The sequence below is a fragment of the Dromaius novaehollandiae genome, chromosome W (genome assembly GCF_036370855.1).
Source record: "Dromaius novaehollandiae isolate bDroNov1 chromosome W, bDroNov1.hap1, whole genome shotgun sequence".
Lineage (NCBI taxonomy): Eukaryota > Metazoa > Chordata > Aves > Casuariiformes > Dromaiidae > Dromaius > Dromaius novaehollandiae.
In genome coordinates, this window is record NC_088130.1 from 70,732,996 (window position 1) to 70,748,055 (window position 15,060).

The 15,060-nt window shown below is 39.3% G+C and overlaps 1 protein-coding gene across 2 annotated transcripts in view; it reads left to right on the forward strand.

The window, feature by feature from the left end:
• The window catches only part of LOC112985188 (WD repeat-containing protein 7), a 164,231-nt gene that overhangs the window by 56,672 nt on the left and 92,499 nt on the right, over positions 1 to 15,060 (forward strand). For both annotated transcript variants that reach the window (XM_064500699.1, XM_064500700.1), the window contains one exon: positions 3,160 to 3,273. In XM_064500699.1, the coding sequence (XP_064356769.1) occupies positions 3,160 to 3,273 (114 nt within the window). The remainder of the gene's footprint in view (positions 1 to 3,159; positions 3,274 to 15,060) is intronic.

Genomic DNA, 15,060 nt, shown 5'->3' on the forward strand with positions numbered 1-15,060 from the left:
TGGGCAGGCAGACAAGCAGTGTGTGCAGAGAGACTAGGGAACTGGCTGAGGATCGATAGGAATGGTGTGAAGTGAATTAATGTGAGGCAAGCAGGCTGTCTGTCATAAGGATTGCAGGGAATGTGGGGCAGTGCTGGTCAGTCACTGCAGAAATCTGTTTTCAATAAATTCTGTCTAGAAATTAAGTGTAGACCCTTCTGCTGCTCCCCATATCGTTAAATCCAAGTTCATTCAGGTAAATGTTTGTATCAAATTATTGTCCATTTTTAAGTGAAAATCTTGAATGCTGTAGCAGCATGACATTAAAGAAATTCATATATCGTTAAACTGTACATCTTTAACCTGCTTCAAATAGTAACCCATGTTATCACTGCAAAACAATAAATATGATCAGTCTATAATAGTGAACTTGCTGTCGTTTTTTATTAATATATTTCTGGTAGATGTAAACATCTCTTAGTTTTATTTAAAGCCTGATTAATTGAGTAGAACTTAATTAAACTTCCATCGATTTAAGCAGGAGTTTTCAATGAGTAAGGATAGTTTGATTGGACCCCAAAGACTTTGCTATTTATACGTATGGTTGATCTTACTCTTGCAAGATTTGAGTTAAAAGAGCACAAAGAAGCAGCTCAATTTTGCACTGCAATGTTTTAATGTATTAAATGAATAATTAGTTTAGAATGCTACAGCAAATAGTAAATTGTAGTAATGGTGTAAGTTTCTAATATGTGTATATCTTGCTTAATTTTCTAATAGATCTAATGTGTCAACTGGCTTATTTTCAATACGTTCAAGTTTTTATGTCCTTTTCATTTCTAAAATCTGTTTCTTAGACATTCTTGGTCAATTATGTAAGAAAGCTCTTGTGTGCAGGAATATACGTTCCTTCATCTTGGGTTTTTATTGAGAGGAATATTGCCTGACTTATTTGCATGCTTGTTATTTTTCTTCCCTTTGGTTTTATCCATTCCATAGCTTTCTGGGAATGTTTAACCATTCTGATTAAATAGATTTGTTCTTATAGTTTTAGTTGTATACCATTGTAATAGACTTTGCTTTTCTTTTTTTTTTCTTTTTTTTTTTTATACTGTACTTAAAAACAACTCATGCAAGGCGTTTATTTCCTCCCGTTGCATCATCAATAGTCTTGATAAATTTGCTAGAAAGGTGTAGTACATCCTGTACGGAAGATCAACTTTGTTTCAGCATCTCGATGACAGAAAGCAGTGAAAGACTTGATGTAATAACTAAATGAACTGAAGACTCTGAATTTCTGCCCAGCCTAAGCTTGCCTTTTGGGCACTGCTGGACCCTCGGGTTCTACTGACTTGGTTATTTAACCACAGAAAATGTCACGTCTGAGATGAAAGCTGTCGTCAGTAAGAGGCTTCATGAGGCAGTTTTCAAAGGCGTGCACACTCTTTGCTATTCTCTGAGTGTGGAAGGAAATGAAATGATTTTAGATTGTGGGAGTGATATTCAGGGAACAGTTATCCAAGTCTACTGTGTCTGTGGAGATTAGCAACTTGTACTAACTGGGATGTTTGGTAAAGGGAGGTTTTTTCCGTGACAGAGGGGAAAATTCTGTTACTAATGCATCTTAAAAGTGTCCATATTCTTCTCTTAGAATTTTCTTATCACTGTTTTTTTATGTATTGACATAATGAGAAGGAAGTCCATAAAGTTATTAAAAAAAAAAAAATCCTACTATCTTTACAGAGGTTACGCCAGAACCTCTACATAGAAATCAGTGTCAGAAAGTCACTGTGTTACCGCAAGATAAAAGTAATTACTTTGCTGTGAATATTTGCTACTTACCAATCGCACTAAAAAAGTGAAATCTGAGCGTATTAGTGAGAATGTTACTGTTCAGAAACTGGTTCAGAGGAGGCTCGGAAGTGAATGGTTTCCAGACTTGGATTCCCAGACCTTTTCGTACGCTGACCACCCTCAGAGAGAAATTCTTCCTTTGTGATTTATTAGTATACGATCTTCTTTCATTTATCAGTGAAAGTTATATGTTTGGAAAAGACTAGTAACTTATTACACGAAAGGTACTGAGCAAATGAAGTAGTTCATGTTCGTGTTTTCATAAGAACGACCTGCGCACGGAGGAGGAGAAGCGGCGCGTGCAGGAGGCAGTTCCCCATGCTCCCGTACCAGGCAGCTGCTGGTGGCTTGGATCCTTCAGACCGCGGTGCAGGGCTGCCCGGCTGTCAAGCGACAAAGTCATTTACAGAGACCTCATTTCTTGCTGAAATTTGGTCAGTGCTGACAAAGGGCCCTACTCCTTTCTTAATGGGGACTTAATGCCTCTGTAGATTGCAAGCCTAATACCACAATCGGTAAAGCAGCAATCCCTTCATATAATAAGATTTTTGATGGTATAGGCCGACTTAGAGGATATATCAGGAGGAAAGAAATCTTATCAGGGCTTCTCTGCAAACTGCTCTTTTAGCTTTCCTAAATCTCTTTGGTAAGACTATTTGTGAGGCTGGACTTTGCCACCCTTAGCAAAATGCCTGTTTTGATAATGCCGTGATTGGATTGTGGTAAGGCCCGTCCAGGGAATAATTACAGGTTACAGTTGGGCAGAGTGTAATCCGGAGAATTGTAACAGCAATCGTGTGGTATTACGGGGCAAGGTTTGGTGTTTGTAATGTAGTTTCTGATAGCAATTAACTGATGCATCACAACCCAAATGAGCTAACGTGCTGGCGGTAACTTGGAAACCAGCGCTTTCCCTCTTTGGAGAGAGAGACGTAAAACACTAAGAGTAAATGTAATAAAAGTTCTGCCGCTACATATTATTCAGCTTTGTGTTTTGTGGCTAAATAGGATGCTGGTATGTAGGGTGTATGCCTGCTGCTTTTCATGGAGCTAGAAGGAGGTATAAAAGGAAGAAAATGTGTAGGAAAGATATGTATGGTATGCAAAAGATTTCTTTCAATGACGGGTTTATGAAAGGTCTGCGTACAGTTTTAAAGGAAATCAGGAAATAGTTGCCCTTTGCTTTACCAGATTTCATAGAGAGCTGTACTGCATGGTCCAGAACTGAAAAGATAGTTATTTTTATTTCTTTCCTTATCTAAGGACACTATATACCAAGATCATTGCTTTCTGTGGGTGCTCAGGCTTCTCGTTTTTGTTTTGCAGCGGGAGTGACGACAGAAGCCATTCAGACGGGTAGCGCGAGCCCCGATTCCCTGGGGACAGAAGCGAAAGTTCAGGAGGAAGAGCATGACCTCGTTGATGATGACATCACAGCGGGTAAGCGGAAATATGATCAGTGCGTTATTCTTGACGCGTTAGGTATGGTGCAGGGGGAGGCAGAACACTTCGTGCTAAATTTCCATGAGAAAATAAAACACTAAGGCTGCTTATGAAGAAGTGTATGCAATTAGAAATAGAAAGAAGAGTAGAAAAAAGTTTAAAGAAAAGAAAATGCAGACCTTTAGATTAAAACTAAATACCTGCTTTGCTGTAGTTACTGCAGTGTTATTGTGCTACTTCTGAAACGTTTATATTTCATTATATGTCTTTTGTGCTCTTCAATCTATCTACAACTGGCATGCTTAGTTTGCAGTTCTTGAAGAATAAAGGCTAATTGTTTCTATTATTCCTTAAATGAATTACGTTAGTGAAAAAACTGATATAAATGTTACCATCACAGTCTGCCTGATTGAACTGAGATTATTTTTCAACAAGTAAGTGCTGTTAGTTTGTTATGCGCAGAACTCAAGTATGTTTCAATTCTATAATACCAGTATAGCTTTTTACCGTTGTTCTAGTTTATTGTAGATGGGCAGGTAAAATCAAAATTTCTGGTCTGTCACTTCAGAATATGCCTTGATGGACCATACGGAAATGTGCATTTAATTAGAAGTTCATATCTTCAGATTTTTTTTTCCCCGTACTTATTTGTCATGAGGGAAATATCTATACCCTCAATATCGATAATTTCTTAATCCAAATGACTAAAACATGCATTTTAACGTAGCATACTGTAGACTATAGAGCGCAAGAGCTACCTTTTAGATTCAAAGACTTCACTGAGCATTGTATAGATTTTTGTGAGAGTCTAAAACAAAACTTTTTATTTCTATTGACCGGACATCTGTTAGCATGACAGATGTAGTTTTGGGTTAAGTCTCTGGTTGGATGTGACTGAGACAGGATTCCTGGCTGGTGGGAGAACAGACTGTCTGGAACAGTGAGTACTAACAGAAGCGAGGGGATAGCAGGCTAACTTGAAATAGCTGAGAGGGAGGTATGATCCTGGGAGTGCCTTTAATGGCTGGAGGAAGATGCAGAACCTGTCAAGAAACAACAATCGATAGAAGATTGACTCTCAAAAAAATGAAAAGAAACTAATGAATGGGCTCTGGGTACCCTGAAATACAATTTTTTCCCAGCCCTTTCTTTAAATCAGTGTTTCCTACAGAAACGCTTTCTTCACCTTGACTCCACGTCTGTTGGAGACTTTCTCATTCTTTTCCTGGAATTTTTAGTAAGAGCTAGCAGTATTATGAATGAGTGTGTATTATATCTAGGATAGCGTTTTCCCCCTTCAACATCCTATGTTCTTTTCAAGGGGAAGACATTGAAGATGAGATTCATTAGTGGAGTAAGTTCCAGATTGCTTGCATCTTTTGCTATGTGCTAGACTCTTGAATTTTGAGGTTTTCAGAAAGCTATTCAGTATATTGCGGAAGTCTAACAGCAGTAACAATTTTATTTACAAGAAAAATACTTCCATTATTAAAAGCAATTGATTTTTTTTAGAAGTGTCCTGAGTGAAGTTGATAATTTAGTTATCAATTGGATACAATTAACTGAATACAAATATATTTTTGTTCAAAAAGAATAGTCCTATCTGCAAAAGAACATCTGGACAACTAGAATAACCCCCCCCCCCCCAAAAAAAAAAAAAGGTTTTAATTGAGATATTTTTAACGTGACAAGGTGAAGTTTAAATCATGATGCAGCTTCTTTCTATAGCAGTACTTTTAAACCTAATATTTATTGATTGACTGCACAGAGTAATGCTAGTGTGCGGTGGTCAACAGGGATTTTTTCAGTTAAACTTGAGATTCACCACACACTTTCATTTATCCAAATAATTTTTTAAAAGGATCACTTTCACATCAGTCCTTTTAGAGATTAAAGTATTTTAGCTTAGCTGGCTGAAAAACACTGAAGCCTGTTCCTGGAAAATACTTCCATAGTACTTCAGTGCCTATTAAGCATTTAAAAACACATAAGCAGGAGTCGTTTAGAAAATTGGTTCTGTCTTCAAAACCAGAAAAATATTTTGCTTGTACAACTTCAGCTTGTGTGTGGACAATAGCATCCTTTCTCCTACTTGGTCATAAATCTACTGACCTCAGTGCACCGAACTGTGCAATTCCTCATGAGAGTAAATTGGATTTTTTCAAAAAGCATTTTATTTTAAATATAATTTTAGGCTCTGAGATATCATCTAACTTTTCTTTTAGCCATACAAATATATTTTTACAGGAAACACTCAAATGTGGCATAGTGAATTGCTGCATCAGAATAGTTGAGAATTTGAATTGAAATGTAATTTATTCTTAAGGATCTTTAATTCCAAAAGCCTAAAAGATGGGGGATCTGAGCTGTTTTAAGTATAGAAACAAGACTTATTTGTCTAAGAAAGTTTTAAAAAGAATTTCTACATTAGCAAAAAAATCCTAGTTTGAAGGATGAAAAAATAAATGCATATGTTAGTAAGAAAACAGTCTGGTGTGCGGAGCGGTGGGGTAGGCAGATGGCCAGGATGGGTCTTGAGGTGTGCAGATATCGGCATATAGCAAGTACTGTGAATTTGTACAGAGCTGGCTTTGCGTGGTACTGGCTTTTGCTGAACGTGCTGAACTTAACCGAGCAGTGCAATTCGCAGGGTTAGCTGATCCTAGTAAGGTTAGTCACAGATTGGCATATGCCTTGCCAAATAAGTTGATCTACATAATTCTGTTTTGAGCCTGAAAGAGTCTTTCCTGTTGCGCCTGCAGTTCTGTGCTTCTCCTTTGGCCTCTCGAGGAGACCTGAGCGTTGCTGTGCTTCTCTTGCAACAAAGGGAGAACCGGGAACGCTGCCTTTTTTTTTTTTCTTTTTTTCCTCTCCCCTCCTTGAGTTTCTTTTTGTGTAAAGGTTGGTTATGCTGTAGTCCATTTTCTGCAGCACGACATCAGGACGTGTTAGCGCACGGCACTGGAGAGGGAGTAGTCAACCTTCCCCTTGTCCCCGTCTGATCCCTTGCGTAGAGGGAGAAATAACTGTTCGAAAACTGCTTCTGCATTTACCCGCTGAAAATCCTCGTAGCAAGTTCAGGCAATAATGGGATGCTCTAAAGTCTCAATCAAGCACACTCTCGTCCTTGGCGTGTGAATAGTACGGAAGTTATTTCGGATAGATGAGAAGGTTGCAGCAATTACAGCAGTGTGCATACAAAAGGTTATATGAAAAATAAAATCTAGGAACCCTACTGATAAATGTTTATCAACTTGAAAATTTAAAGTTTAAATAGTTAGATCTTTTTCTTCAGTATTCACAAATGTATTTTTCAGCCTAATGAGTAGTATTTTTTTAAGCAATAGTTACCCTGTAAGTGGCAAAATTAGAAGTGAGAAATATCCCTAGATTATCGCATATTCTAAACTTAAAAATAGCCTTTGAATCAGTAGAAATGTGTGTCTGTTATCGTAATGAGTCAGGAGTACAGGGGCAGGGATTGTGTTTGTGTTTCGTCTTGTATTTCCCCACACCGTAGCGACTGTGCAGGTGCAGCAGTGCCTGGCATATATTTGCAGTAATTTGGGGTAATTCTTATTTTCCCCACACAACTTGGAGTTTCTGATTTTGGTATCATCTAACTATTTTAATTTGTTTTTAATATAGTTCCTACATCATAAATGATTTTCCTATGGAGCATTACAGTTTCTAGCCCCAAAAGCTTCCAATTTAACAGAAGAAAATATTTCAACAAACTGATTGCTGAAAGCTTTGTACAGCCTTGTGGTGGTGTGGGTTTTTTTTTGTTTTGTTTTGTTTTTTTTTAATACGTTGGGGTTTTGACCCACTCCTTAGTTTCTCTTCGTCCTTTCTTCCTGGGGGAGCTGGGCATCTGCAGGGAGAGACAGGTGCAGTTGCGCATTACTCGCCTCCCATTGCGGCCAGATTTCCCCCGAAAATTTGGTGTGGAGTGGAAGTCCACAACAAATGCCACCATCTGCCATCCCCAACAAACAAGCCAGCGGCCCACTGTTCAGCACAATGAGGGTGCCGGAGGAGTCAATCTCTGCACAAAGTTCCTGCTGGGTTTCATTTAAGTAGGTTAGGCCAGACCTGAGAACCTTCTCCAAACCCTGTCACACACATTTTTGTATCTCCAAAGTCTGTCATAGGGAGATCAAAGAAGCTTTTAATTTGTGTTTAATCACTCATTGGAAAACCATCTACCATATCATGCACCGACTATTATGGAAAACACCAGAAAAGTGAGGTTTTGTCATTTAAAGCAAACTTCATCTCTTTCAGATGCTAATTAAGAAAATAGAGAAAATGCACGCTGTCCCTGCTCTGTCGCCTGATCTGTTCTGTTACAGTTAAGAATGGAGGGTTAATTCAGGGATTCAGGTTGTTTAACAAGGAAATGTTAATTTTTAATGGAGTTTTCATGTGCACTAACTAGAATTCCAAAGCACTTTGACAAAACTAATTTGATATACAAGTATCTATTAATCTAGAGTCTAGGCTCAATCTAGGTTCTTAAAATTTGTCATTAGGTGTCTGCAAGGAAGTGTGAAAATTATAGGTAAAAGAACTCTTGGGGGTTTTTTTTGTTTTTTTTTTTTTTTTGTTTTGTTTTTTTTTTAAGGAAGCGTACTTCGTGTAAAAACTCAGGATCAGTTGGTTTTTCAGCCCGGCTGCATGTCTTTGAAAAGATGTGGGCATCTGTCAGTCAAGCAGATGTCACCCAATAAACTCCATAAAGAGATCTGCTCTCCGTAAGAGGGTTAGGGGCTTGACATCTGTCTGAATGGCATATGTCCGTGTTGGGATAGTGCTACGCGTACTCGTTAGGTACTAATACGAGAAAACTAGTCCATTTGGGGGTTGGGGGATGCTTTTCTAATTAATATAAAAGTGTACAGCATAGCAGTTTCAGAGAATTGTGCGTTTTAAGCAGTTCTGGTGGCCGTTGTGCGCTTGCCCGGCATCGTCTGTCGTTAGCCTCTTCCTGGCAACTGTCTAAGGAGTTGAGCAAGGTTTGTTAAAGAGCCAAATTCAAACCAGCCCATCGGTTTGTGTTAAGCTGTGATATTTATATTGATTTAGAAATAGCTGACACTTTTAAAAATGACCTAGATTAAAAAGTATTGCCTTAAGCTAAAATACTAAAATAAAAATGACAAAATGAGATTTGCTTAACATACGGCAATATGCATAGCTCTTCTGAACTGCAAAACTTGGATTACTGTTCCCTCCAGTATCTTTGTCCTCTGTGGAAGGCAGCATCAGTTCTTCATAAGACCTGTGGATCCAAAAAACAAATAACACGCTTGGACGCGTGTGCCAGCTTCACTTTGAGCAGCTGCTGCGTTTGCCGTTCACACAGCCCGTTCGTAAGGAGCTGGCTCTGAAAGTTTGTGCAAAACTTCCTTACAACTGCCCGTGTTCTCTGGGGTTTGGGGGCCGGGGGCAACAGCAGGTTAAAGCGCTTGAGGTCTTTGTTGGCGCCCGCCTTTGTGCAGCGCTGGGCTGCCGGCCGCAGCCCTTGGTCTTCCCGGCTGGATGAGGATGCAGGGCTTTGCTGAGGATCAACGCCTGGAGAGAGCTACAGCGTTCAAAGCACAGACGCCTTAATGTGTTAGTTAAAAATTAACTGTTTATCATTCGTTCTCTATATATGTACTTACACCATTACATTTTCAATGTAGATGCCATAACCTATCACGAAAGCAAGTAACTTTTTTAAATTAAAAAAAGTATTTACTTTATCTATCATGTGTTTCAGTGAAAAAGTGTATTACATGAAAGCCATATTTGCTGTTCTGAAGAAAGAATCGGTTAGAAACTGATTTCTTTAGTGTAGCTTGAAAAGCAATCTTTAACATGCATTCATCTAAAAGTTTACTTGTGAATTTCATTTTTCATTTTTATTTTGCATACTTTTTGATATCTATATTTACTTGATGATACACAGCTTAAAATCTAAGCTTCACGTAGTCTAACTGGTGTCAGTCCTTGCACCTCCTTATTTCGCGTGTGCAGGTGGGCCGTCGGCATGGCTTGTGTGTCGTGTGTCTGCTCTGAAGATCGATCTGTGGTTCTGGGGCTGAAGTTCTTTTGTCTGTTGTTGGTGACAGATGTCGTCTTCCAACTTTGTGCAGCCGTCCTTTGTTCCACAGCCACTCTGAAAAATTGTATTAACTTAAGGAAAAGAGAAATAACTCTTCCTAGAAAAACATTTATGGCTAAAATGATGTGGATAGTCTTGTTTTGTTTTGTTTTCCTCGCTGCCCATCTTTTCTTGGTGACTTTAGGCAGAAATATTACGGTGTGATGCTTTCTTTAACTTATCTAAAGATTTTTCTATTGATTGTAAGCATCTCTCTAAATTATTATTGAGAATAATTTCCTCAAATGTAGCAGTGTGGTTATAAAGAGATATGTTATTTAAGAAAAAAAATATTAAAATGCATTTTTCTTTAATATTATTGAGAATCCTCATTTCCTTGTTTTCTTTCTATTCTGCTTGTTTCATTTTTCTCCATACATTTTCCATTCATCCATCTCCATTCATTTTCTCCAATTTTCTCATTCTTTTTAGTTTCACCTTTTTTGATTCTAATACTAATGTAATGAAGTTTAAAAGTATATGGTGGGAAAATGCTTAAATCTATGCGGAGTTTTCTTTGAGTATTGCGGCAAGGGACCAAATAAATTTACGTTAAGTCACTTAACCCCTAATTATTGCATTTTCTAGCAGACTTTGGGATCTGCCTTATCTTGAAAGGTGGTGAGATATCAGATGTTTTTTCTGTAGGTTTAAGCATTGGAATGTTTTATGCTACACTATGTTGACGTTAGGCCAGTCATCTTTCTGCCAGACTACAAAATCATTTTTGATATACATCCTGGTTTGGTGCCTATTAAATTCAGTGAATGTTGGGTGGGCCTCCTGGAAATCAAAACTTGGTTTGGTTTAAGTGTTAGTCTTAATGGCTTTTCCCAGGAGGTAAGTAGACGTACCTGTGCAGTTCTCTGTGTTTCTTTAGAAAGGCCCTGTGAAGTGTAGTAGAGTGTCAAACACAGTAGTGGAGTTATAAAATCTGTTCACTTACGGTGCGTGAAGCTGAGCATCATGCCTCGATATTTCGTCAGTGGTAAAATATGCAGAGTAGTTCCTTGAAAGGGACAGACCTTGGCCTACTAAAAAAACTAAAAAATTTCGTGGCCAGAGCAGAAAGATCTACTCTGTATAGTCACAAACTAACCTTAATGCTGTAGTATTTTAATTTTTTTTTTTCTAGTGAGTTAACTTGTGAGACTAAAATCGATAATCTTTTCTGCAGGAGATCTGCATGTTCAGCATGGTACTAAGCTGTGATAACGTTGTGTTTTATGTGTAAAAATAGCGTTGTGCGTTTGCTGGTGTGGGCAAGGTTGTGCTGTGTGGAGCCTGCGCTGGGCTGGGGCGATGCAGCGTCGCTGTCCCTTAGCCCCTGTGCGGTCAGCTCTGCAGCTCGGAGCAGCTTCCTCCGCGAGGGCTTTACCTTAGGGCAGAAGCTGCATTTGAGGACCACCGTTCCTGGCCTGCGTATCCATCCCGCTGTCTGAATTGGTGCTCTATGTACCTGGCGCTGACCGCTGAGCTTCTCGCAGGTAACGGTACGATCTTGAGGGTGGCTCGCCGTCGGCGGGAGGGCTCAGCGGTGTGCCGCCGGCACCGTCCCCGCGGGAAGCACGCGCTGCGGGTTCGGCTGGTTTGTTTTTGATTGCCCAAAAGTGTATAAATTAACTCAACCTTAAAAAAATAAAATAAAAAAATGTGTCAACATGTAATAACAGGCTGAGAACAATATTATAGAACAGTCCAGTTTTTAATATGCTTGATCAATAGTTGTTCTTCACAAGCAATCATTATGTGCCACCTTCTTATACAGTGAGAATATTTATATATTTAGATATATTCCCTATCTGTATAGAGAAAAATTTTCATTTTTACACACAAAGTATTTAATTTTTTTAAAAATGGACTTAATGACAGTCCTTATTTAATGTAACCTATGGTTTGTGAGCTGGAAAACATTTAAAGAGAGCTAATAACATTGACTTTTGCATGTTTAAGATTGCCTTTTGAAAACATGAAATCCAGCTACAAGATTTTCAGGAATATCTACAGGAAACATCTTTTTCCAAAAATGCTTTGTTTTAATTTAGAAGCTTATCAGGTAGATCTGTGATCAGGAGGGCACCTGGGCATAATAGTGATTCATTAAACAGGTAGGACAAGATTTTCCTCTTTGCTACAGCAAACCAGCTTAGGCGCAGAATAGGTGTGAAGTGAAGCAGCATTGCTCCACTGCTGCTCTCCTTTCTGCTTCTGCTTTTTGCCTCAGTTGATCCTTCTACTTCTACATTTGAAGATGGTGGTTTATTTCTGCTAACACATGGTATCTAGTAACAAAATCCGAATATAAGTGCTAAGGAGAATGGAAGTTGAAGATCCATAATTTTTCATGCCTAACACAGATTACTTTCATTTTGAAATATTGTGATTGAGCCTCCCCCCCATAAGCAAGGGTGGTTGTGTCACTGTCATCAGCCACAGATGAATCTTTCAAAATCTCAAATTCTTCAACTGAAGGCTGCTCTTTTTTGCTGCAGTTTCCATGGAAATGGATGTCAGATCATCAACACTGGGTTGGGAGGGGAAAGTGAAAGAGGCCTTTTAAAGTGACCAGTTATCCAAAATGGTGAATGAAACTATCAGTCTCTAATTCCCTCTATCTGGTAGGTGATGCTTTTTACAGATGTGACAGAGCTCCTCTGCATATTAAAGGCCCATGCAGTCATGCCGTGTCAACTGGCAGGACTCCTCTTTATAGCCTCTGTGTATTGTAAAGCGATATACAAAGGCAATATCTTTTTATTTGTTCAAATTAATATAGCTGAAAAAGTCAAATTTCAGTACACCTAGCCTTCTTCAGGTCTGAAATAGAAACAAGATTCACTGTATTAATTTAATAATCTCTTTAATGTCTGTGGATGTATGACAAAGTGTTAGCTTTGAAATCCAAGGCGATGTATGGGAAAGATGATATAATGGCATAGTACTATTGAAGTAAATTGCATGAAAAGATTACACAGTTAAAGTAGGGATGTCTGCCGGTTCTGAAGCAGTTGAAGATGATTATGTTTTTGGAAAACATAGTATGTTTTTGAAGTATGCACTTCTGGAAACATCACCTAATATCTTTTCAGTCTTATTTTAGAGAGTTTTATATTAGAGAAAGACAGCACTGACAGTCCTGAAAATGGAAATCTTCTGTTTAACTGCATAATGTTGGTGGCAGAGGCAACAGCAGTAGTATCCCCCAGCACCATCCTCTCCCAGCCTTGGTGCCAAAACCATTCCTCAGGGCTAATCTGGATCATTTCAAGAGATGCTGGAATGTGTAGACACTATTTCTGTCCTTTTCTTCTTGATGCAAATACCTTCCTAAAAATTAATGAGCTGAACATTAGGGATTCTTGTCCATTGGAGCTAGACTTAGACTGCTCCTTTCTGCCAGGAGACTTCTCAGAGACTTACGTTCTGAAGAGGGGAGGGAGGGAAGACTTCCTCTTCCATCCCTGCCCTCCCAAAAGAGGAGGATTTTATTCCTGGAAGAGTATTTTCAAGCTTAGTTTGATTTTTAAGCCCAGTGGGTAGATTGTTGGGTGATGCGTCTGGGAAATGGTAAGGTCACCAGTGCTGGCGTAATTCTTAGCCAGCTTATCTTCAGCTGTTGTTTTGCCTGACATAATTTTCCATGTAATCTCAACTGTTTGTCTTACATTGAAGAATGTCTTCAAAGGTGCAGCAAGTCTTGGTATTTTAGTATTTAATATAGGAGTTTTACTTCATATGTGATACCTTGATGAGATACCTGCCAGAGAAGGCATTTAAAGCATGCACTGGAGCAGCAGCAGAGTGAAGCAGCTCTGGAGGCCCCTTGATAAAATGAGCTTGAGCCAGGTAAGGGCACTCCTTCCCAAGGGTGAGGTGCTCGCTTCCTGAGGTTCGGCAGCTTTCGGTTGCAGCTATGATGTGCAGCTCCTTCTAAGGTACAGCATTTTCAGAAGTTTGTATAGTAATGAACAGTTGCAAATACCGCTCAGATTTTGCTTAATCCACCACAGCAAATTTAAACTTGACTGCTAAACATTACGGTGCTGGCAAGGTTTACGTGTCTTGGGATAAGTAAGCTTTAGTCATGCACCAAATGCTTTAAGAAGCTGCTCTGCTGTTAACATGTATAGCGTCCATTACGTTCAGCAGTATTTACTTGGCTAAGTTAGGCACTTGTCGGTGGAAGAGTGTTCTTACGAATGCGGCAATAATTGGGATAAGCCTTAACTCTCAACTCTAGGAGTTTCCATGTGGAAATTACCACTTTCCCAGAAGCTTGTACAGGTTATTACATGAATCAGTTGCCTGATGACCAACACATTCTTATATATATGATGTACAACTTTTTAAAGATTTCCTTTAGTCTGGGAAGCAACTTCAGAAGTTTTTGGAAATTCTTTGTTTGTCTCAAGTTTCCTGTGCATCTGTATCTGTGGTCTGAAATCCCTGGCTACAGTTTTATGCAACAGCAAGTAAGCTGTTTTCTGTCTGCAATCCTGTAAATCCATTGCAGAATATGAATTTAAATATTGTTCTGCATCATCAGCAGTAATAAAAATTCTGAAATTGGCTTGTTTATTATTTAGGTATCTAAATTCTATTGCCCTGAGGTTATATAAATTCCTGGAGCAGTGACCTAGTGATGTAAAGGAAATACCTGAAACCTATAATTATATATACAATTTTATTTTTATTTTATTTTTTAATTTTTGGACTCACTGGTGATATATGACACAGATACTGGATAAGGCTTTGAATGTCAAGCCACAATTTCATTTTTAACTACATGTATTTTGTAAAAGTAACCAAAGATAGTGTCTGGCGTTTGGATACAGAACAGCCCTTATAACTCAGGGTTAAACAATACCAAAGTCCCTTTGTCCCTTGGGGACTGCTTTGAGCAGTGAGGAAAGAGATGTGATCTGCATGGCTCCAGCAGTCCTCCTCCCTGTCCGTCACCAGGCCCTTTCCACTTGCGGTCCCTCGGGGGCACCACGCCACTTCTCCTTGCGTATCTGGAGCTCTGTGCCCTCCTTGCGGGGTGATCTGCACGCTCTGAAAGCCCTCTGGCCCTCCTCGAGACAGGTCTCATCCTGCAGGCTAGAGCTGAGTGCGTGCTGTCACACTGAAAACGTGTCAGAGCAAACTCCTGCCATGTTGTCAGTGCTGCCAAGGTGGAAACGAATTCTTGAAGGCTGACGTGTCCTAACGCTCCTCCTGGGCTGAGCCCACTGGCTTCTTCAGACATGTATGTCCTCCAAGTGTAAAACCTCCCAGAACTGCTCCGTCTCTCTGCAGCCTGTGTACTCCAGTGAAATCCCATTCCAGTAATCTGGAAAGGAATCTCGTGTCCCGAAATCCTCTTTGATACCTCTGTTGTGTCTCTTAATGTCCTCATTATCCCTGAAGTATTGATAAGGGTTTTTTTGACCCTAAAAGAAGCAGTTACTAGCTTGGCAAAGAACGTGGTCACATGGCAGGTGAAATCTAAATGCACAGATATCACCTGGTTTTGCTTAAGGGATTATCAGCTGCTTTTCCTCCACGTCTAGGACATAAAATACTTCATCTGCCTTGTATTAGCTGAGAATCACCACATATAATGACTCATTTGATTACTAGTAAGCTTCTAG